Genomic DNA, 22,470 nt, shown 5'->3' on the forward strand with positions numbered 1-22,470 from the left:
TCTGTGTACATTAGACAGTTGCCACACTGAGAATGCCGAAGTGCACCAGGTTAGCAGGAGAAAGCACAAGAAATTGCCCTACAGTCATACCAGGAGAGGTAGTCATAACTAATGAGCACTGGTGCTGTTACTGCATAGGAACAGCTAGTGCTGATAGCACCTAAGTGTGCTACAATAAATAGTACAAAAGCATGTAAAGTGTTAGCCGATTAAGCTAATTGAAGTGCAAGAAGTAAAAGAAAGTGCGCTCTAAGGGGAGAATTGAAGGTCAGGCTTTCTGGCACCAGTAATAGTTTGCCACAGCTGAGCACTGCTGCGTGGTTTGCAAACCCAAGCAAACACAGGCTTTTACAGCAGAAAGTTGAAAGAGATGGAAAAGCTGCCCAAATGGCCAATAAACTACAATTTCTGGAACAGAAACTACTGCTGTTGTGGTAGATAGCTACCTATTGCTTACCACTCCCACTGATAAGCTAGAAAACTTCCGTCCAACACAGAAAGGTCTAGGGTGCTCAGAAACTTACAAAACAGTCCTGGATACAGCAAATCTGTATCTAGACTAGACTAGTTAGAGGAAAGGCGGGAAACAAGCTTAGAACTTTTTTTTTGTTTGTTTGTTTTGCAGAAAAGCAGTTAAACAGTAGTAAAAACACTTTAAATGCAGTATAAGCTAACACACTTGAGGGTGTAGTAATATTAAGGCAAATGCAGTTTAAATAACTGCAGATAAAACCAGGGATAACTATACCTGTGAACTTGCCTATCTCATGTTTTTTTTTTTTTTTTCATGTGTCCTCTGTAAGTAACTTACCTGTAATTATGTCTACATTATATTTTTGACTCTGACTACCTTGGAGCTTTTCTCCCTGGGCCTCTGCTGAAAATGGATATGTAATCAGTCGGACTATCCCAGTCAACAAATGTAAAATAAAATAAAGATAAATTAAGAACAACAAAAAAAAAGTGCAGAGAGCAGTAAATTATGAAAAAAATCAAAATGAAGGCACTTAGACTATCTCTTTCTCCTTTTTGTTGCTCTTGTAGTCTGCAGGACACCAAAATTGCATCTGCAGAGCTTAAACAAGTGCAAACACGGGCTTTTAAACCAGAAAGTTGAAAGGGATGGAAAGTGATGATAGTTACAGGGGGCAGGGATTAAGACAGTTTGAGAGAGTCTTAGGTGGTGAACAAGAGTGAGTTATTGGTTTGAGGAATATGTGTGGTGCTATGGAAGTATAAACGTAGAGCAAGAGGGGGTAGGGTAGGTGGCAATTGGTGTAGGGGAGTGGAGTGAGAAAAAACAATGACTGCTTAAACATCTGCAAATCTACTTAGAGAGATAAGTAAAAGGGAACAGTGCAGTGTAAAAGGTTTACTTTCAAAAGTATGAAATGCATTTGGCTGAAATGCAGTAATATTGACTTAGAAAACCGAAAACGGAGTGTACCGATGAGCAAAATGTCGAATCTGCATACTAATATGCAAATTCGACCTTACTCGACATTAGTAGAATGCAGTCCTACACTGCTCCAGACATAACATGAGGATTTTGAAGGGGGACAAGCCCCCTGCACCCCCGTACAAAATATACATTCCAACTCCGAGATCACACTACAGTGGAGAAAAGGATACATTTCTTAATCCCCTCTGTATCGCGATCTCTACCTCAATGACCGACCACATCTTTGTGAATGCAGTGAGTATTCGCTAAAACAGAACTCGCACAAGGGAAGGATCAGCAACACGAGTTGGCCAAATATCATTCGACAACTGTGGTCACCGAAACTTCCCTTGGCAATTTAAATGTAAACTATTTAAAAGGCCTCTGAGCTAGCATATGAAGTCTTGATTTTGTTGCTGTAGGACACAGTTTTAGTAGGAGTTAGTCCAATATCACCTTGACCTGACTAAGGTGATAACAGTAATAAATTGCACTTCACTATTTGAACAAATGTATAATGTAAGGAAGTTCCTATGGACTTCAAATTCCAAGGCCTACCCAACCCCACAGATCATCAAAACAATGTGAAAAAGTAAGCCACAATGCAGTAGTGCAGCTGTGTAAGATTACTGGCTCAGAATGCGGTGGTTACACAAGAAGAGAAATAAATGTAAGAGTAACAGTGGACTGCTAAAAACAGTAAATTGAGCCCAGTTAAAGGAGAAAGTATCAATGGGACTGTTGTAGTAGACAAATGCTTTGTGCCGTAATGATTATAATTCACATAAAAATATAGCACGACTGGTGGTTCAGTCTGCAGACTTCACTGTTACATACGTGTCTTTTGCTTGAGGGACACTTTTATAGCAAAATAAAAACACACTGAAGAGACAGTTGAGTGCACTGAGTCAATGTTCACTTTGCACAAACACTAGCACAGAGGTGAAAATGGTTTAACTGTCTCAGGCAAGGTGAAATAAGAAAGGAATGGGGAGGCCAAGGATGACTTGTTTCAAGGCATGCAGTTCCACTTCCTGCAGTTCCATTTCCTGCAGTAGCTGTAAAAACCACCTAATTACACCCCGTCTACAAACACTATATTCAAGTTTTCTGTAAAGAATTTAGGAATCTTCTTTCAATATACTCCACACCTCCTACAGGTTATGCATTGCCCACCACACCACCATTCATTCAAGTCTTCTACTTCAAATGGATATGTCCCAAAGAAGTCTGTTCTGCTTGAAAATATTGCACCTGACAGACCACCTGGATTTGACAGCATGAACCCCTGGTTGATATATCATTGCAGGGAACATCTATTCCTCTAACCCACATACATAATTAATGACTCGCGGAAAGCATCATGCATCAAATCTAATTAAACCCCTCACAGAGCAAACCATCCCAAAGGGATACATCTCACGTTCTTCAGTATCCTTCCTCCCAATTCTGGGAAAACTTCTAGAAAAGAAAGTCTTCACCCAATTCTCTTTTTATATCCAGGAGTGCCTCCTGCTGTCCTTTAAAGGACATGGGTTCTAGCCTGGATGAAGTACTATGGCAGCACTTTGGTCCCTAACTGATGACATCCTGCAAATTTCTGGTAGTGGCCTTCTTATAGACTTGACAACGGCATTTGACCTCACTGTCTTCTCCAAAACAAACTAACTGAAATTGATATCAGTCCAGACACCACTCTCTGGTATAAAAACTTTCTCACTGACAGACACTTGAGTTCAAATAGAATCCTCCCAGAGAGACACTGCACTTAATAGCAAAGGTAAGAAAAGAAAAATCTGTGGTATCCCTCGAAGTCTCAGAAAACTCAGTGTGCAAGCTATACTGGGACAAAATCAAACCAAGAAGAAACCTTGCAGTGTGGAGGGTGTGAAGTTAACTCCTTGAATTATGTTATGCACCTTGTTCACCAATAAAAATTGAACTGTAAAATATGTACTACAAAATAATAAAATAGAAAATAGTAGGTAGTCCACAGTTGAGTTAAAAATAGAATATCCTTTACTGAAACAGGCAAAGAAGTTATCCTAGTTGAGTATAATGAAAAGCATTAAACACATTCATTATTTATATATAATCAGATTATGTGGAGCAAGGGGGGTGGTGGTTACGGAGGGTGTTTCTGTTGAGAGCAATAAAAGCATTCCTTTAACCAAGTCCCCTTTCCCCTTAACACCATAGTGTAAACTGAGACTGTGTTCCATAGAACTGAAACTAAAAAGCTAGAGACAAATTAAAATATGTAATATAAGAACAGCTTTTTAACACTTTATATAGGCTAACCTATTAATCCAAACTAACTCACTAACAAAAAGCTATATCAGAATAAATATTGATGCATATAAACTAAAGCACTTTTAACAAAGATTGTTTTTGTACCAAATAAATTCTTTATCAGGTTTGTGTGTAAAGAAAAACAGATCTATATTAGATAATCGAACGTTTGAAAGTTAGACTACCATATGGTCGACACCATATGATCAAACTTTCAAAAGTTTGAATATCTAATAAAAAAATAAACTACACAAAACACCTACCTGAACCCCACCACTCTTTAAATATACCTACTCCGAGATCACACTACAGTCCAGAAAAGGGAAATCTTCGACCATATGAGATTCGGAATATTGAATGTTCAAACTTTCAATATAGACCCTAAAAAAACATATAATATGGATGAACACTTGTATAAATCTACATGTGAACACCTAGGTAGGCTGAAACCCATAGCTATAATTGCCGAGGTGGAAATACAGTGAAAAATGTTAAAAATAAAGCTTTAAGGCCCTGGGGATCTGTTCAAGTGTGGCATCTAACTAAGGAAGCACTTAGTTTGAATGAGTAAAAGTGCATTAGTGTATCAGAAAACAACACCAATGTCAGTTTTCATTGTAAAATATTTACAGTATTTGATATTTATTTTTAACAATATTAGCATGCTAATGTCTTTTAAACAGTGGGGCAGTTTTCCGAGTTGTAATATACTTTTTATGGAGCAATGATAATTAAGCCTCAGTTATCTAAAAGAGTTTAGTTTCTGCTGCCACAGTAGTTCACTTTTTCTGAAAGATTAGGCATGTCTCCTTCCAGTTTCAAAAGGTCCACACGATCAATAATTTGAAATTTAAAGCCAGTGTGTCTTATGTGAAGCTGCAGGTGCCAAGCCAGTGCATTATTCTTGCACTTGGCTCTAATTATGGAAAGATGGCCAGAAATCCTTTTTAGTCTTTTGAACATTTTCCCACATAAAATCCTTCACAGTCGCTGCAGCCTGCCCTGTAAACTACCTGCATTAAGTACTGTAACTTCAAATCAGGTAATCCTAAACAGTCTTGTTCTGTTGGGAGGATAAACTTAACTATTGTCTTTTTTTTTCCTTCCGAATAAATTCCTTTAAGTCTTTATTATTGCCCACAATGTGTCCTTTGGTTGCTGAAAAGTATGCCTGACCTCTATAAATAAACTAAGGGGACTAAAAATATTTTCAGTACTTGTGCCTTGTGATCCATATCCGCAAATAAGATCTTCCAGTTTCTTTGTTATCTTTTTATTCTCTTCCCACATATCCTTACTCGTCATAACAGAAGCCTTTTTAGTCCATACTCCTAAATATTTCATGTTATTGTGTTCCTATAAATATGGGCATTGCTGCACTAGTTCACGAGTGGGCACATAATTTATAGCTTTATCCATTGTTTTATCTTCATTAACGTTATATGCTGAAAAGACTTAAAACTGTCTAAAAATGTTCCACTACACCAAGACGTACTTTTCTGTATTTATCAACTACAAAATAATATCTGCAAATATGGCCTTTTCTTGATTTACCATACCAGTTACATCCTTGAATTTCTGAGTCCCTTATTTTCTTTGCCAGTGGCTATAAATGCATATCAAATCAACAAAGTGGAAAGAGGACACTCCTGCCTGCTTCCTCTTTTCAAGCACAACTTTTCAGATAGGAATTCTCCCACTTTAATTATTGTCTTCGACTCTTCATGTATCCTCCTAATTAATCTTATTATTTTATCAGGGAATGCAGATGCTTCCATTAACCATCTCATAAAATCCCAGCTTACTCTGCCAAATGTTTTTTTTTTCTGTATCAAAACCTACCGACGACTCCTTCCCTGTGGATCATTATTGTTTATATTAATGTTGTCAAAAGTTTGCCTCCCCTCCACAAAACCAAATTGATCTAGATCTGTCAATTTTGGCAACACCTTTGTCTTTCTTTTAGCTATGATAGGCACTTTATATAACCATGGTTTATAATTGAAATGGGTCTTTGTCCTGTTTGAGTTATAAAGACACCGCAACCTTCTTCCAAGATGCTGGCACTTCTCCACCCTTTAAAATACTATTAAACAAAATCTTTCAGATTTTTACCACTTCGCCATCTCCTAACTTCCAATGGAACACCATCTACTCCTAGAGATCTCCCTTTAGATTGATTATGCATCACTGTTTTTATCTCCTTTCCTTCTTTCTTAATGACTAATTTTTGAGCCCCATGTCCCGTAATCTTGGCATAATTAAGACTTCCATAAATGTTTGTGTTCTTTCTTGTTTTCCCCATTCCTCTGCTTTATACAGATTTTCATAAAATTTCTGAAAAATTTCTAATACCTGTACAGGATCGCTGGTTATTTTTGTTGTCATAGACTCTCCTAAGTTTGACAAACAACCCATTATACCTTTTGTTGCGCCAAAAGTTTTATGCTCTGGAGTGTTTTACATCGGTATTCATTTTTAATATTAGATTTCCCAGTCTGTTGACAGCTTGCCTCAGCATTACATTCCAGCCTTTTACTTCCAGATAGATCAGAACAGACATTGTTTTGTAGACAAAGCAGATGTCAGTACATAGTAGCCTATAAAAAGACTATTAACAGTTCTTGAAGTCTCAAAGGCATTCAAATGTTGGTATTGCGTTTCTGATTAGAACTGAATCATTTATTGCCCCGTGTGTGGCATAAACTGTAGCAGCTGTTTTGTGTGTTGTGAAAGCAGTTTTGGGTGAATGGTAATTGTGAAAAGAAAACCTGTGTGTATACCATATTAAAACACAGTGAAATAGCACTATCATTTGTTTTATTTTATATTACTTTATGTTGTGACTGTTTCATTTGTGATTTAATAAAGATGGGGAAAAAAGATTAAGATAAGTATATGCCCAGATTATCTAATAGTTTGGTGTAACAGTAACATTTACTGGATTCTTAAACCAGTAAGTCATGTTTTTAGACACTGACTAACCTGACTCCACATAAACTGACTGTTTTGCCGAAGTTAATAATCATCTAACTATATATTGTGCAGGAGTGATTCTGTAAAATTATATTACACATGTTTTAGAAATATAAATCTGTTCAATCCCTGCTGTCTTTTTTAATAAATGTTTCAACATATTTTTATTAACTACGTACAAAAAAGTGATAAAACTGTATACTTGATATACCTAGTGTATATCGCTCAACTGAAGATTATCTGATTTATAGAACATCTGCTTAGGTCAAATTCTTTGGTAGCAAACAGGAGATTACCAGAGTAGAAATCTCTCTGAAATCATGGTGCTCATTTACCAGGCAAATACTCACAGAAAATACTACTGATTACAGTCAACTTTCCTGTCCTTTCAGACAATCTCTGCAAACTTTGACATATAAATATCTGCTTTTAAGTCCTCAGTAGGTGCCTAAACATAATGAGATCCTCATCTAAGATACCATTGTTAATTACCATGTCCAGTATTGCATTTTTACAAATGTTTTTGCAGAAACATGGATATTATTCTAAGAGTCTTCTCTCTGTTTTGTTTGTTGTTTTGTACTGCTTTATATAATGATGTGTTTAAGGATGACAACATTCTCATTCTGTTAAATATCTTGTGTGTGTGTGTGTGTGTGTGTGTGTATATATGTTTATATTTCTATATGGATATAACTAACATAATATCTTCAGTACATTGGCATTCTGAAAGTTGACAAAAGACTGATAATGAAACCTTGATACTGTAATGGACATGTTCTGAGACATAACCTCGGAACATGGAATGCACTGGACCCAAGATTAGGTTTAGCATGTAATAGTAAGGTGGGCATGAGGGCCCTTCTGGCATGGCTGAAAAGGGTTCTTGGACCAGCCCAGCTATCTGTCAACAAATTCAAATAAAATGTATGAATATGGTCAGACAGCACGATAGGTTCTTGGTTTGTACAACTTAATTGCTCATACTGCAAAAACTGATATTTCTAGTCATGAAAGTACAGTAGAATAAAAAGCCTTACATCTGCCTTTCTTTTGTATCCTCTACATTTCTTTCTGTGCATCTGTAGGGTTAACCTGAAGCATGCAAACAAACATTCTTTAACTTTAGCATCATTTAAACAATTAACATCATGAAGTTTAGAAACTATATGCATTGTTTTACTTCTGCTCAGGTGAGTTAAAAGCCTCATCCACTGCCCGTAGTCAACTTTTTTACTGAATACTAACCATTTCAAATACCCTTATAAAGCAATCCAAATCCACTCCCCCAGTCTTTATACTGAGGATGTTTTGTATTGACCTAGGCTTCTAAGGTTTGATTTCCCCTTCCTTATGACTTGTGTGTTTCATGCGAAGGATTATTTTCTCTCTCATGCTGGCACTGTGTGTGTCTCCTCTTGTTGCTTCTCCAATTGCTGCAGCCTGTTCACTACTGTGAGTTCTTTACATCTCATTTCATGTGTTATTCTCCATGATTCCAATTTGGCTTTGAGGTTCTCTTGGGATAAACTGGATTTTTCTTCATTTTATGCACAACTGCTGGTCTGTCTCCAGGCTGAATTTCTACTGGGTGCAAAGCTTACACCATCTCTTCTTTGGATATCTGAGCATATTGGATTCCTTTTAGAGAATCTTTTGTCAGTTCTGCCAATGAGATTTTTGTGCACTTGTCAGAAGAGCTCATATTCTGTGAAGTAAACTAGCTAAAAATTAAATAACTGTGTACAGTTAAAGTTTTGTACACTTAAACTTGTGGCTCAGAGAGAATACTATCCCTTTGATAACATAGTTTTGTTTTAAGCTGAATAAGTTAAATTCCAGTGTCCTCATCTTCTGTCACCAAATATGTGATGCCTGTTGGCATGGCCAAGATTTGAATCTCAATGGTGCACCTGAAATGCCATGGCCACCATTTATGAAGCAAAAGATGTTGCTGGCACCAGAAAGATGATCTCTCTATTCACACCACTGGGAGTGAGCAGGTTAAAATAAAAGAAAGTGCACACAAGTCTTAACTAAATCAGTTCACACAATTCAATCTGTCCCCAAAAGGATATAGGGAATTTCCTGCCTGTGTATGGACTTTACAGCAAGAATAGACTACACACATGCCACCTACAGAGATGGTCCTATTCCCACTAATCTGTAAACCACAGTGTCTTGCAGTGCCCCTAGGGAAGAATGGCAGAATTCTCCCAATTAGCCACAACTTTCTTCCTGTCACTTTTCCCGAGAATGCAGTTGTTTGAACTTTTGTTTCACCTTTTGCACTCTAGTTTTTTTTTTCCATCATTTTCTTTGCATTGTTCATCTATGAAGTTAGTATATACATGTGTTCTTCCCATGATTAGTGTGGGATCTTGCTCACCCCTGGCAAAAAAACAGTGTTAAAAGCTATCTCGCCTTCAGTTTACGAGATGCATAGTTTGACTTGTCAGGTTCCATGTTAGCAGTTTGGTTTTAGGCTTTCAGTGGCTCTCCTTTCTGCTGCCACTTCCATGGATAGAAGGTTTTGTCTGTGTTCATTCTGTAGTAGCTATGGCAGCATCCCTAGAGGAGACTCAAGTTATATATGTTGCTGATATTTGCAGTGTAACTACATTGAATAGCATACACTGATTTGTAAAACATTATGACCTATTCTTTACTTGTCCAGAGTGACTATTATGCTTGCTGTAGTTGAGCAGTCTTAATTGTTCTTTGTTATAAACACTTGTTTTTCCATCCTAGGATGTACATGCTCCATATTTTATGTTCAACTGTTTTTTTTTAATTTTGAGTACTTCGCAGCGGATCAAGAGATTAGTGAAAAGTAAACACTCCCCATATTTGCTTATTCTTATTTCGTTACCTTTCAGACAAATACTCATTTGCTGTACTTCTCTGCAGTCCTCTGCTTGTTTTTTAACTGAATATTTGATTCTGTACTTGTTCTTTGTTTCTCAGATAGCTTTGTTAAATACATCTTCTGGTGTTTTCATTTTAAAGACAGCACAACACTTTGGCAAAACGGTATTGCATGTGCTTGAGGTCCATCTTTTGAAAAGTTTATTCTGTATCAGACATCTCCTTCTAGTATTATACATGCTTAAGTGTCTTAGTAATGACTATGACGTATAGATTTGCAACTTCTGTGTCTTAGCACTGCTGGAGTTTATCCATTTATAAAAGTTATTCAAAAAATTGCATATTATAGAAGTGTGTCCATGTTTGATTAACAGCGTGGGAGGAGGTGGATGTGATTGAGTGGATGACGTCTTACCTGTTCTGGTGAAGGGAAGTAGTCCATCTCACTCCAGTGCAGGCACATTAGGAAGAAAGGTGTCTTACATGCTTTAACAGCCAAGACGTACTTGGTTTTTGCCAAACCCTAGATGGTAGCCTTCATAGGTCATATGAAAGAATATGCACTTCTTCAGGAGAAGCCATTGCATACCGTACCTCTCAGCCTGGAAACATCAAAAATCTGGACAAAGGCCTATGAAAAATAGGTACAAATCTGTACACTGATTAACATAAAGTTTGCATACATAATTATGTAACCCCGCCCACTCCAATGGAATTGTGGGATCAAATGCAAATTGAAGAACAGACAACCAAAATATGGCACCAGAGTCCCCCTGCAGCCATTCCAATGTCCCATTACCTGGCTATTTTGCCCCATTTACCATAAACACTAATTTGTGCATACTGCTTTACTTCTACAATGATTATTTGGATTTTATGTTTACATTTTACAGCCCAGTGCACAAACACTAATAGACATCTGCTAAACAAAGCAACACTATCTCACAATGAAAATTGTCTTGGCATTAAAACTTTTCTGCCCTTGAAACTCACATTCATTGAAACAGCATTGAAACCCACCACACCACATCCAAAGAAAATGCATCTGGGCAGTGGTGGATAAAGATTAGCTTTGGGCTGTTTTCAAATCATTGGCCCCTTGCACACAAAACAAGAAACATACATGTGTTCTTTGATGCACCTTCTTGACTTTATTAAATTATATTCCTTGTTTAATACAGCACGCTTGTTAGAGCGCATTTTAAATTTATTGTTTGAACATTTTTCTAATAGGCTGTAGGCAATGAAACAAAATGCATGAACCAAAAATGACAAAACTGCCCAATTCAGAACATTTCCATCATAAAAGTCTACTTTCACACCCACACTATAAATAAAATGACAGTATTGTAAGCCATAGGCATCTTGCACAGCTTCTCACACTTATTTTTAATTTGTTTTTTTTGGGGGGGGGGCAAAAAGCCAAAATCCAGGGACACATTTTAAACATTGCTTGTATAATTTTGGAAAGTTGCTAGAATAAATTGTTGCGTTACCACCATGCATTTCACTGGCAAGTCTTGAACCCAGTACTCTGTGCACTACAGTCAGAGCAACATACCACTATGCCAAATCAGCAGTTTCCTGAAAGATAGGAAGACTGAAACTTAAATGGCTATCATTTAGTGAATTCAGTTCTCCCTTCTCACCATAGCTCTCAACCTCTTAGCACAAAAAACCTGAATAAAGCCAGTAATGACTTGTTCTCCATTTCAGGCTGTTCTAATGAGCCTTTATAAGCTCTCGGATCTACTTGAGTGAGTTGAAGGAGTAGTAAGTAACTATATTTTTGCTCTTTGTTCCTGGAGTGCCGTTGCTGCGCGCAAAGCATTTGAGCAGCCAGGCTAGCCCTTGAGCCCCAGACGGAAATGCGTATGCGATATGAGCTCCTTGCACTGAATTCCGACAGGCTGGTAGCCCTGAAGGAGATGATGTAATCTCACGTGATGACGTCAGCTCATAAAGCACGAAAAAAGAAAAAAAAGACAACAAATTGGAAATGAAGGGTTGCCACTGGGGAATCGTGGCACCTCATTATTTGGACCCCAACACTCTGTAAAAAAAAAAAAAGTAATTTGGTACGGTTGGGAGGTATGTTGCATACCCTTGTATTTATGAACATGCACATAACTTGACAGAGGAGGGATTTAGTGCCCCTATACATCAAAAGTTTTGATGCCTGCATGGATAATGGTCTCTTGCAACTAATGATAGCCTCATCACATAAAGAGGGGTCTGGTTCATTGCTGGAGGGCTGACATTTGTAAAGCAGCATGGGCAAAAAGACAAAAAAAGCACTCAAGAATGGCACATTCAGTTTTTAAGCAGATAGTTAATTTTATGTTATGCAATAATGATGATCAATGCGTGGACTAATTGTGTAGTGTTATGTTAACCCAGTCACCATAAATATATATTTTTTCTTTTCTTACTACAGTGCACTGCTTCTTTTCTGGCAGCTTTCCACCTAGATATTATCCAGCATATCGTTTGTTTTCACTTTCCTGGCCTGCATATATTGGTCGTCTCTACTGATTGTATGTTTAGGTTTCAGGAGGAGGAGAGTATCAAGGACATTGTATGTCACCATACTAGTGATATTGACCATTTTTGTTCCTGAATTCTCTCATTGGAGAAGTGCATCTTCTTTGCCTCAGGCATACTAGTAAGTGGACCACTGCAAAGAATGTAAGTCGCTGTGGCTGCTTAGTTCATTATGTGAATGACCCCTGCTTGCCTGTACCTTCCTTGGAGTATGACACCAGACTCTCTACACTACCATCCTGCTGACAGTCATTGCCTGATACTCTGATTATTTCCTTCCCTGGATCATTATTGTAGAGGCAGGTAAGCCTTTGTGAGTCGGCATCTCATAGTTCTGAACTGTTCTACCTTTCTTAGCCACACACATGCATAGTTACTCCAGGGAAAGGGGAGTAGTAGCTGAACTCTTCTGCAATTATGAATGTAAATTAATCCATACTATAACCTGCTGCATTTATTTACCTCTCCAACACACAGGTCTTAATTTTTTTGCTTAAGAATTAGGGACAAAGCCAAAAATAATAGTGGGGTAGGGACACTACCAAAACCAGGGACAAATTTTAAATATTACTCTAATTCACTTGAAATTTAATAGAACAATGTTTTTTTTCATCAGCATGCGTGCAATGAAGAAATATGAAACTATAGTACCTGCCATTATTAACTGACTGTATTCCTCTGTGATTTACTAGAAAAAAAAATGTTTTGAGGGATGGGGCAAAATTATGCAGCAAAATCATGGATAGTTTAGATGCTAATGCCCTAACAGCAGTGATGGGTTAAATTACCTTTTTATGGAATGTATACAGTTATCCCACTCCACAGACACTGGACCCCACCCAGTTTGAATTCGTGAAGGGCCGATCTAGTCTCCTGAACCTGACTGACTTCTTCGAATCAGTCTCCATAGCTGTGGACGAGGGTAAGTTGGTCCACACAGCCTATCTGGACCTTGCCAAGGCATTCGACAACATCCCCTACTCTGGTATCATATATAAGCTTACTAAGCTGGGCATAAATCCCTACGTCACTTGATGCGTTGCCATCTGGCTTACTGACAGAACCCAGACTGTAAAAGTAGCTGACTCTAAATCCAGCTCCAGACAAGTGGAGTACCTCAGGGTTCAGTCCTGGGACCGCTCTTGTTTGGCATGTACTTCTCTGAAGTACAGGCCAACACTAAGGGACTCTGGCTAACAAAGTTCGCAGATGACTGCAAAATGGGAGCCATTATTAAATCCCCAAATGAAGTGGATATTCTACAAAAGGGCCTTACAAAAACAGATGCTTGGTGCCAGAGCCATAGGCTCAATCTTAATGCCAAGAAATGTATAGTTATCCCCTTTGGGAAAAAACATGTACCCATGAATTACCACATAGGTGTTAGTACACTAAACACCGAAAGTGTGATGAGAGACTTAGGGACACAGATGGACAGTGGTCTCACCTTTGATAACCACACCGCCACAACAGTCAGGAAATCCTTCTATGTGGCACACCTCATCACTATGGGCTTTTCATCCTGAATAAAGGAGGTCATTGTCCCACTGTACTCATCCCTCATTAGACCCATTATATAGAGTACAACGCCCCGTTTGGTATGTACCTCACAAGACATCTGCAACAGCTGGAAAGGCTGCAGAAATGCTTCACTAAAAGAATCACAGGCCTAAAGCAGATGCCCTATGCTGACGGTCTAAAAAAACTCCAGATATACTCTGTGGCATATCGTCTACTCAGAGGCGATCTCTGCTTAACATACAAGGCCATGTCAAACCCTGAACTGTTAAGACATGCTCCACTTAAAGAAATTCAGTCTTTCAGAGCCACACGCTCCAGGGATCTAAACCTTGTCATCACAGTGAACAAAACATGCTGGAGGGATAGGTTCCTAACCCAGAAGACTCCCCATACTCTAGAACAGACTTGCCCATATATGTCAAGCAGAGCGCCTCCTTGGCCCTCTTCAGAAGGAACCTTGACAATTGGATGGGAGATAGGTAATTCACCCCGGGGATCATGTCAGTCGCCCTGCTAGACAGGGGTCTAGGGAAGAAATATCCAGGGAATTGTTATGGCTAAGCTTGTATAGGCCGTAGAGCCGATAGCCTAGAACCAACCTGTGAATTCAGCCATAATGCAATCAGTCTGGTATTTAACATTTTCCTGGAAATTCAGCACATTTCCATTGTGTTCTATATTGGTGTAAATGCTCTTTCTCCTCTTTAGCTTCTGTTGTGTTGCCATTTAGGTGATGGTATAATGATATTTGATGAGTGTTTATATCGTAAGGAGAGTAAATAAATGACTGTGTCCTGTTTTTAATGCAGTACTACCCTAGTTGTAAGTGATTCCTGGCTTTCATTTATAATACACAGACACATTTTGATGTGATGTTCATATCCTGTAAACCAAAATATTTTAAAACGTGTAACATTAAGTAAGGATTCTGGATACTGTTTCTGTGTCTTGGAAGTGGTGACTAGCCTGTTCTGTCCTCCTAATGTTCTTCTCATTCACAAAGGAGTAGTTTGTAAGTTCATCATTTTTTTTTTCCATTGCTGAAGAACAGCTAATCCTTTGCTGTGAATTAATCCTGAACTTTGTTCAGTTAACAGACTTGCTCATTATTATACTGTTAACAAATACATGTTGTAACTTAAACATAGGTGCTTCTCAGCCGGCTACTCTGTGTGTACAAGAACCTCAAACACAGTCTCTGTCTTGAGTTCCTTTAGGCTGTATGCAAAGTGTGTTCTCAGATTTGCAGGTGAACCAAGGGGGCATTTGTCTTTCATTTCAGCCTCACAGTCGCATTTTCATGCCATACACTTTAGATCTATTAACTGTAGACAGATGAGTAAGCACCAAGCACTGCTTGTTCCTCATCATGCATCTTGCGGTACTCAAGACCTTGCTGATGTAATATGGTGTCTAACAGGATAAGAATGTAACAGTTCCAGTAATAATAACATGGGTTATATCTGACTGATATGATATTTGTAAAAAAAATAGCTCATAAATATTATTATTGTATCTGGTCAAGCTGGTCACCAAGACTGAGTTGTTTAATTTAACTTGCCAGCAATCAGAGAAACTAAAGAAGCCTTAGAGAACGTGAACATTTCTGTGGAGGTTTTGCAAGAAGGAACAAGTAAGCTTCAAGGCAACCTGACAGATGTACGAAGGAACCTGAGCAACACACTTAGTGACCCAGCCTGTACTGCTCCAACAGCACGAGAAGCTTGTGATAGTATCAGACGTAAACTAGATCAACTCAGCACTGATGCAAATTTCACTGGGGTAAGTTGCTGTTTATATTTAGGATGTTAGTGCTGTTTTCAAATCCATATTCTCTTCTTTTTTATTTAGTTACTAATAATTTATTTGTGCTATCATTCTGTAAAATCCATATTCTAAACTAACTATAAAATGGGTCAATGTACTAGCAAATCTTGACATACGAGTTGATTTACCTTGGCCAGAAATTTCACAAGCAGTCCCTTTATTTCTGTAAGGATCCTCATTTGTCTTGCACCAACATTTTATGGAAACTTGGTTGAATGTGTGATACCTATATACCTATACTAGTGCTGCTGTTACATTTCTTCAGTTCTGTCAGTGTTTGCATCCTGCTTTTTGAACCCAAGTTAAGTCTGTTTGATAGCTTCCTCTAACCTGCAGTTACTTTGCAAAGATTTGCTGTGTTTTGTATGACTGAGAAATACAGAATTTTAATTGAATTTAGCAACTATAGAACTTGAGTTTGTTTTGAATGATGGCTAGTTTCCTTTATACAAATTAGGCAGTTATGCCTGTTAAACTACAACTTGCAGTTGGAAATGTACAGATGCAATAACACCATTTTAGTCATTTTGTTATGGCTGTTTTCCACTTGTAATTCACACTGTCTATTCAGGTAAATTTGTCTGCGTTTTATTATCATGTTTTTCAAATTTGTATTCTCTTTATTTTGATGGATTGTTTTAAATGCTCCAAATGGGGGCGGGTTATCCAGTTACTTTGTCAAGGCAGCTATAAAGGAAATTTCTGTATATTCCTGTTGTTTTAAAGAGTCGATAACATTCAAACAATTTCAGAACAGAGGGGCCTGAAGTAATTTTTTTTACAGTACTAAGACCTGTCCGTACTGACTTTGGTTATAATACACTAGCAGTGTCTGTAAGGTCAGCAAGACATAGCAGTTTCAGAACGGGGATCTCACAACAGGTGATGGTAAGATCATTCTTAACTAGAGCTCTTAATGCTGGGACAGTCTAAATTTTCTACCCAAAGGTCAGCTGGATCCAGGGTTTTTCTGAGTGAATGAATTAAATTTCAGTAAAATTCCTTCTTGCTACTACTTCCGTCGTCTTATTATTTTACTTCATATTTTGTTGAAACTTTGTTCATTATAGTAGTTCTATAAAACCTTTCTATTTTAGTATTGATGAACGTATACATATTAGCTAGAAACTTACGTGACTACTTTAGTTTTCTTTTTTTATTTTACATTTGTTGACCGGGAGAGTCCGACTGGATACATGTCCATTTTCAGCAGAGGCCTGGGGAGAAAAGCTCCACAGATTAATAACAAACAAGTATGAGATTTCTACATAGCAAGCAAGTATTCATGGGAAAACACATGATTTAACAAGATTCCATAGTTTTAAAGTTACAAAGTACAAAATTCATTGGTAGTCGCAAGTTTTAACAAAATTCCATAGTTTAAAGTTAGAGTAGTACTTAGAATGTATTGGTTTCCAGGAATAACATTGATTGAGGCAAATGTAAGTAAAAGGGGCTTGGTGGTGGAAGTTCGGGTTAGTTTTGTGAGATGTGGTTGGGTTTAAAGTTGGAATGTGTATAATTGCAGACTGTTGGTGTGAGTGTTTGCAGGTGAGGCACTATAAGGAGGAGTCATGAGTCTTCTTGAAGGGAAAGAAGTGAAAGGGAGCACCAATCTGGTGGGTAGCAAGGGCATAGCCATGCGAGTTTTAAGTGTTCTTTTAGTAGCTTTTTGAATGTAACCATTGAGTTGGCTGAGGTAATAGCAGAAGGTAATGAGTTCCAAATTTTACAGATGTAGTTAGGGAAGAGGAAGTCACCTGCTGTGTTATTGCTTTTGGTCACCTCGATTAGTCTTTTATCATTAGAGTGAAGTTGTCTGGTATTAGTTTGTAGTTTAAGTAGATTAGATAGTACTGTATTTTTTTCAGGAAGTAGTAGAAGTTTATGGGTGAAAGAAAGCTGATGGAATGAGAGGAGATTAGGGAATTCAAGCCAGTTAAGTTGATTTAGAGAATGGCAGTGGTGGGCACCGTAGGACGCACCAGTAGCAAATTTGGCAATTTGATTGTAGCAGATGTTAAGCTTGGCCATTTCAGTTTTGGGTAGGTTGGTGAACATGGGAGCGGCGTAGAATAGTGTGGAGAGGAGGTAGGTTTGAGCTATGGTTATTCTAGCAGATTGGGTTACAAATGGTTTGTTTTTATAAAGACTGCCCAGTTTTTTGTGGATGTTTTTAATGGTTTGATTTGTATGTAGATCAAACTTGAGGTTGTTGTCAGTAGTCACTCCTAACAGTTTAGTATGAGTGTCTGGAGAGATGATAGTCCCATCTCTGGACACAGTATTGAATGTGTTTGGTATTGAGATGGATTTGTTTGGTTTAAATGGCAAAGGTTTTGTCTTTTTGGGATTAAGTAATAGGTTTTTGTTAAGAAACCAAGTTTCTGTAATTTGGAAGGCTTTTTGGATAATGGAGAGGAGTTTGTGTTGGTCGTTGGCTGAGCAGACTAATGTTGAGTTGTCAGCATATAGTATAACAGTTGCAACTTGGCATATGCTGTGGAGATCATTAATGAAGATGGAGAATAAAAGGGGTCCCAGAATGGACTCTTGTGGGACTCCTGTGGAAATAGGCAGCAGTGAGGATAGGTTGTTGTCCCATCGAACTGCTTGTTGTCTACCATGTAGATAGTTTTGGAATCAAGCTAGTGTGTGATCACCAAGGCCAAGATTAGTAAGGCAGTGGAGTAGTATGGGATGGTTGACCATATCGAAGGCTTTTGACAGGTCCAAAAATATGGCGGATGTTAGTTTACCTAAGTGCCTGATTTGGTTGATGAGGTTTGTAAAGGAAATAACGGCTGTGGTTGTATTGTGGGAAGGGTGGAATCCATGCTGGGTGGGAGAGAGAAGCTGGTTATTAAGTAGGTATGGCATAAGTTTACATTTTTCAAGAATTTTTGCTAGTGAGGACAGGATGGCAATAGGACGATAGTTGGTGAGGTCAGTGGATGTTCCACCTTTATGTAAAGGGATGGTGTAGGAGGTTTTCCAGATAGGTTAGATGGTGTTTTCTGATATAGATCTGTTAAGTAGAATAGAGATTGGTAGGCAAGTTCATTACCAGCCAACTGGAGGTATTCTGTTGGGATGCCATCCACTGCTAGGGTAGTAGGCTTAAGTTTGGATAGTAAATGTTTGACATAATTGGTAGAGATGGGTTGGAATTGGAAGGTAGTTTGGGGACTGACTGCAGGTTTGGGGATATTGGTAGTAGTAGTAGTTGGGTTGTTGTTGAACTAGTTTAGAGATGGTTTTTGTGAAGTATTTGTTGAATGAATCAGGTATGTCGGAGATTTCGCCTGTGGAGGTTGGCGATGGGGTGGAGCATTTGCTGGGGTGAAGTAGTTTGGTTATTCCTGCCCAGAATATTTTGGGGTTGTTTTGCTGCCTGTTTTGCAGATGTAAGAAATTATTTTTAGCCTGGAGAATAGTTTTTTTGGTTTCATTTTTAGAAGTGTTCTCTAGTTGCTGTAGGTTTTGTGGCTCTTCAGTGATGCCAAGCTCTATTCCTTTGATAAATCTTATTTTTAGTCTCTTTGGTGATCTAGGGGGCAGTATTCATTTTGAATTTTGTGGTACAAAGTGGGGCATGGGCATTTAGGATTTTTAGGAAAGTGTTGTTGGATTGGATTACAGCTTCTTCTAGGGGTACTTTTTTAGTATGTTCCAATTATGGTATTTTAGATCGAGCTTGAATTTGTTGGGTCAAAGTTATTTTTGTTCCAGGTAGTTTGTATTAGTGGGGTAGAGTTGGCATGGATTTTGTATTTTAGTAAAAAGGTGGTTTGGTGGTCACAAAGGGTGTCGGGAAGGACTCCTGCTTGGTATGGAGTACTCGTCTTATTTATCAAGATCCAATCCAGGCGACTTTCTTTGATTTTTAGCATTTCCTAGCCAAGTGCTAGATTGAATGACTTGGCTATAGAGGTTAATATGGTTGGTGGGGGTTAGTGGTTGAGCAAGTGTTCTAGTCAATAGTAAAGCCACCTAGGATGATGGCTTCTTGAAGATTTTGATTAACCCCCAGGGTATGAGGGGATTCAAGGGAGGAAATATTGTTGCCTGGTGGTATATAGCCAGTGATAACATTGATTGATTTTTTGTCTCTATGTTTGAGTTTGGCTAGGAGAAGTTCAGAAGTACTGAAGGAAGGGATTGGAGGATTAACCGTACAAATTTTTAGGTTGTTTTTTGTAAAGTAGTGCTATCCCAGCCCCTTTTTTGTATAGTCTTATCTTTTCATAATACGTTGTACCCAAGTGGGAGGAACTCACTGTCTAGTGTTGTGGGTTTTAACCATTTTTTAGTTAAGGATAGTAAATTGTGGGAATGGGTGGATATCAAAGCATGGAGTAGGTGTACTTTATGCTTCTGATATTTAAGCTAAGTAGTAGAAGGCTATTTTTTTGTCTAGAGATGGAAAATCGGTTGGGTGAGAGAAATGAAATTGAGTATTTGTGCAAGGGTTTGGCCCTGGGTTGGGGTGTATGTCTCCGGCTAATATGGTTTAAGAGTTTGGTTAGAATGGTTATGTATCTATTTGTAGTAAGTGATTTGGTAGAGATTGTGAGGAGTCTTCCTGAGGGAGGTGGGAGAATAATGTGGTGGTGAATACTTGGGAATATGTACTGTAGTGATGGGTGGGAGATGTGTGAGAGCAAGTATGTTTTGAAGGGGTAGTTAAGGTGTACCATTAAGTATGGTTTCGTTGGAGGTAAGGTAGTGTGTTGATGCTAGGAGAAAGAAGATGGTGAGATAGACTGCGTGCATGGTAATTGGCTTGTGTGTGTGTGTGTGTGTGTGTGTGTCATGATAATGAGAGGAATATGTGTGGGCTGGGAGGGGTTTGCTAGATAGTGATTGGTATAGGTTAGATAGGTGGAGAGGTTAGGTACAAATCTAGGGGTAGTGGAGGTGAGTGGGAAATGGGGGCATGGTAGGGGAGCGGAGTGAGCTGAGCGGTAGCAAGAACAAACAGAGGGGGATGCACCGAGAGCAACGGGTAAGGTGAGTTCCTTAAAACAATCAGTATCAGTGTAGACACGAAGCAGGTAAGATGTTCTTCATGTTTCACTGTTGCACTCATTACATTTGGGTTATCTGCTTGCAGTAGCCCTCAGTCGGCCTGATTAACAAAGTCTTGGGTCCTGCATCAGTTGCTGTCCCTTATTCCATGATGTCAGTTCTTCAGGGGTAGAAAACATGCAGCCGACGCCATTACATCAGTCTTTCTTGCCATATGGTGCCCAAAGCAGAAGCAATTTGCAAGTGCCAGTCGTCCGACTCCTGAAATTTTCATTTTCAAGTTTCAGAACCGAAGTCTTCAACTAACGCTACGTACCCCTATGGGAAACTTTTTCGTGCTCCTTACCGTTGTCCATAAAAGTTAATAATTGCATTACTTGTGGAAAGCAAATACCTCACAAAGACTTTAATTCGTACTGTATTCCTTGCCTAGGCCCTGATCATGACGTACCTTGCTGTCAGTTTTGTGCTTTATTTAATCAGCGCACTATCCATTGTCGGTATATTTTCACTTCTAAATATTTTAGTTCTCAGTTTAATTATCCAGAAATGTCGTTGGTTAGCCATCCGACTGCCGGGATTCCGAAAAAACACAAAGATAAAGACAGAGACAGGCCGCCGAGGTCCAAAGCTGCCGACGACGCTTCTCCTAAGCCAGTTCACCGGTACTCATTGAGGCTTTTGCAGCCCCTGATACCCACTACTTCAGACGCACAGCCTCTGAGACCCATTTGGAGTCCTGTATGCTGCGAGATGCTTCAACTGTGGAACTTGTGGATGCCTCTACCTTGGATGGGTCCAGAGCCGCTGTGCAGGCACCGGCTTCTGTGGGTGTATTCAGGCCTACGGACATGCATATTAAACAGACGCCTTCTTTTTTATTTAGGCCAAAATATCGAACCATACCTAAGAAACCAATGCCCAGGCCCATGCTCAGGCCTCTATGCCTAAAAAACAAATGATAAGAATGGCTGAAGATCTTATAACTCTAATCAGGGGAAGCCAACCTCCACCTTCTAAGAGACCTAGGACTGAAGTTGTTTATGAATCTTCTGAACAGGATTCTGATTTTTCTGATTCTTCTGATGATCTGGATTTGCCCTTATCTACTTATGAGGATTCTGATACAGAGGACTCTATTTCCTCTGCTTCCCCTCCAGAGGATTTTTTTTTTGGTGAGATCTTCATACTCTAAGGGAGCATTTCCACTGGGAAAGCCAGGATTTTTCTGATTCAAAAAAAGAGGCTTAGGGATTTCTTACTCCTGCCTCGGCATAGGCCTTTAGCTATACCTCCTGTACTAGACATTGTTAATGATGCCTTTTCAGAATCTGGTTTGGCCCCTGATTCTTTGCCTCCTGCTCCCAGAAAACCTGACATATTACAGGGTTCCTGGTTTTCACTCTTCCTCCATTTGAGCCAGCTGCTACTGCAGATTTAAAATTTCTTTCTTGGAAAACAGCTTTCCTTTTACCAATCAGTTCTGCAAGAAGGGTATCTGAATTACAGGCCCTTATGGCAGTGGAACCTTTCATCATCTTTCATGCAGACAGGGTGTCCCTCAGAACCAATCCCTCCTTCATGCCCAAGGTGGTATCCAGTGTGGCTCTTAATCAGTTCATTAATTTGCCTACCTTCTTTCCTAACCCACAGAACAAAGGGGAATGGATACTGCACTCTTTAGATGTGCACAGACAGCTTAGATTCTACTTGGACAGGATTAAACCTCAAAGGAAATCTGAACAACTGCTGGTGGCATTTGCTGCAGGGACAGAGGGAAAAGCTATTTCAAAACAAACCATTTCAAAATGGATAAGCCACTGCATTCATTTCTGCTATAAGCACTATGGAAAACCTATCCCCCAGGGGACCAGACCTAACTCCACCAGGGCTGCATCTACCTCTACAGTAGATGTGTCCAACCTGCGGCCCTCAGAGCTCTTCCATGCAGCCCCTGACCTCTAACTGCA

At 39.0% G+C, this 22,470-nt stretch overlaps 1 protein-coding gene across 1 annotated transcript in view; it reads left to right on the top strand.

Annotated features, from left to right (window-relative positions):
- The window catches only part of PROM1 (prominin 1), a 1,709,767-nt gene that overhangs the window by 690,368 nt on the left and 996,929 nt on the right, over positions 1-22,470 (top strand). Inside the window, 1 exon segment of the mRNA XM_044062202.1 lies at positions 15,207-15,424. Coding sequence (XP_043918137.1) covers positions 15,207-15,424 — 218 coding nt within the window.

Source organism: Protopterus annectens, chromosome 2.part1, assembly GCF_019279795.1.
Source record: "Protopterus annectens isolate FY-2018-M chromosome 2.part1, PAN1.0, whole genome shotgun sequence".
NCBI lineage: Eukaryota > Metazoa > Chordata > Ceratodontiformes > Protopteridae > Protopterus > Protopterus annectens.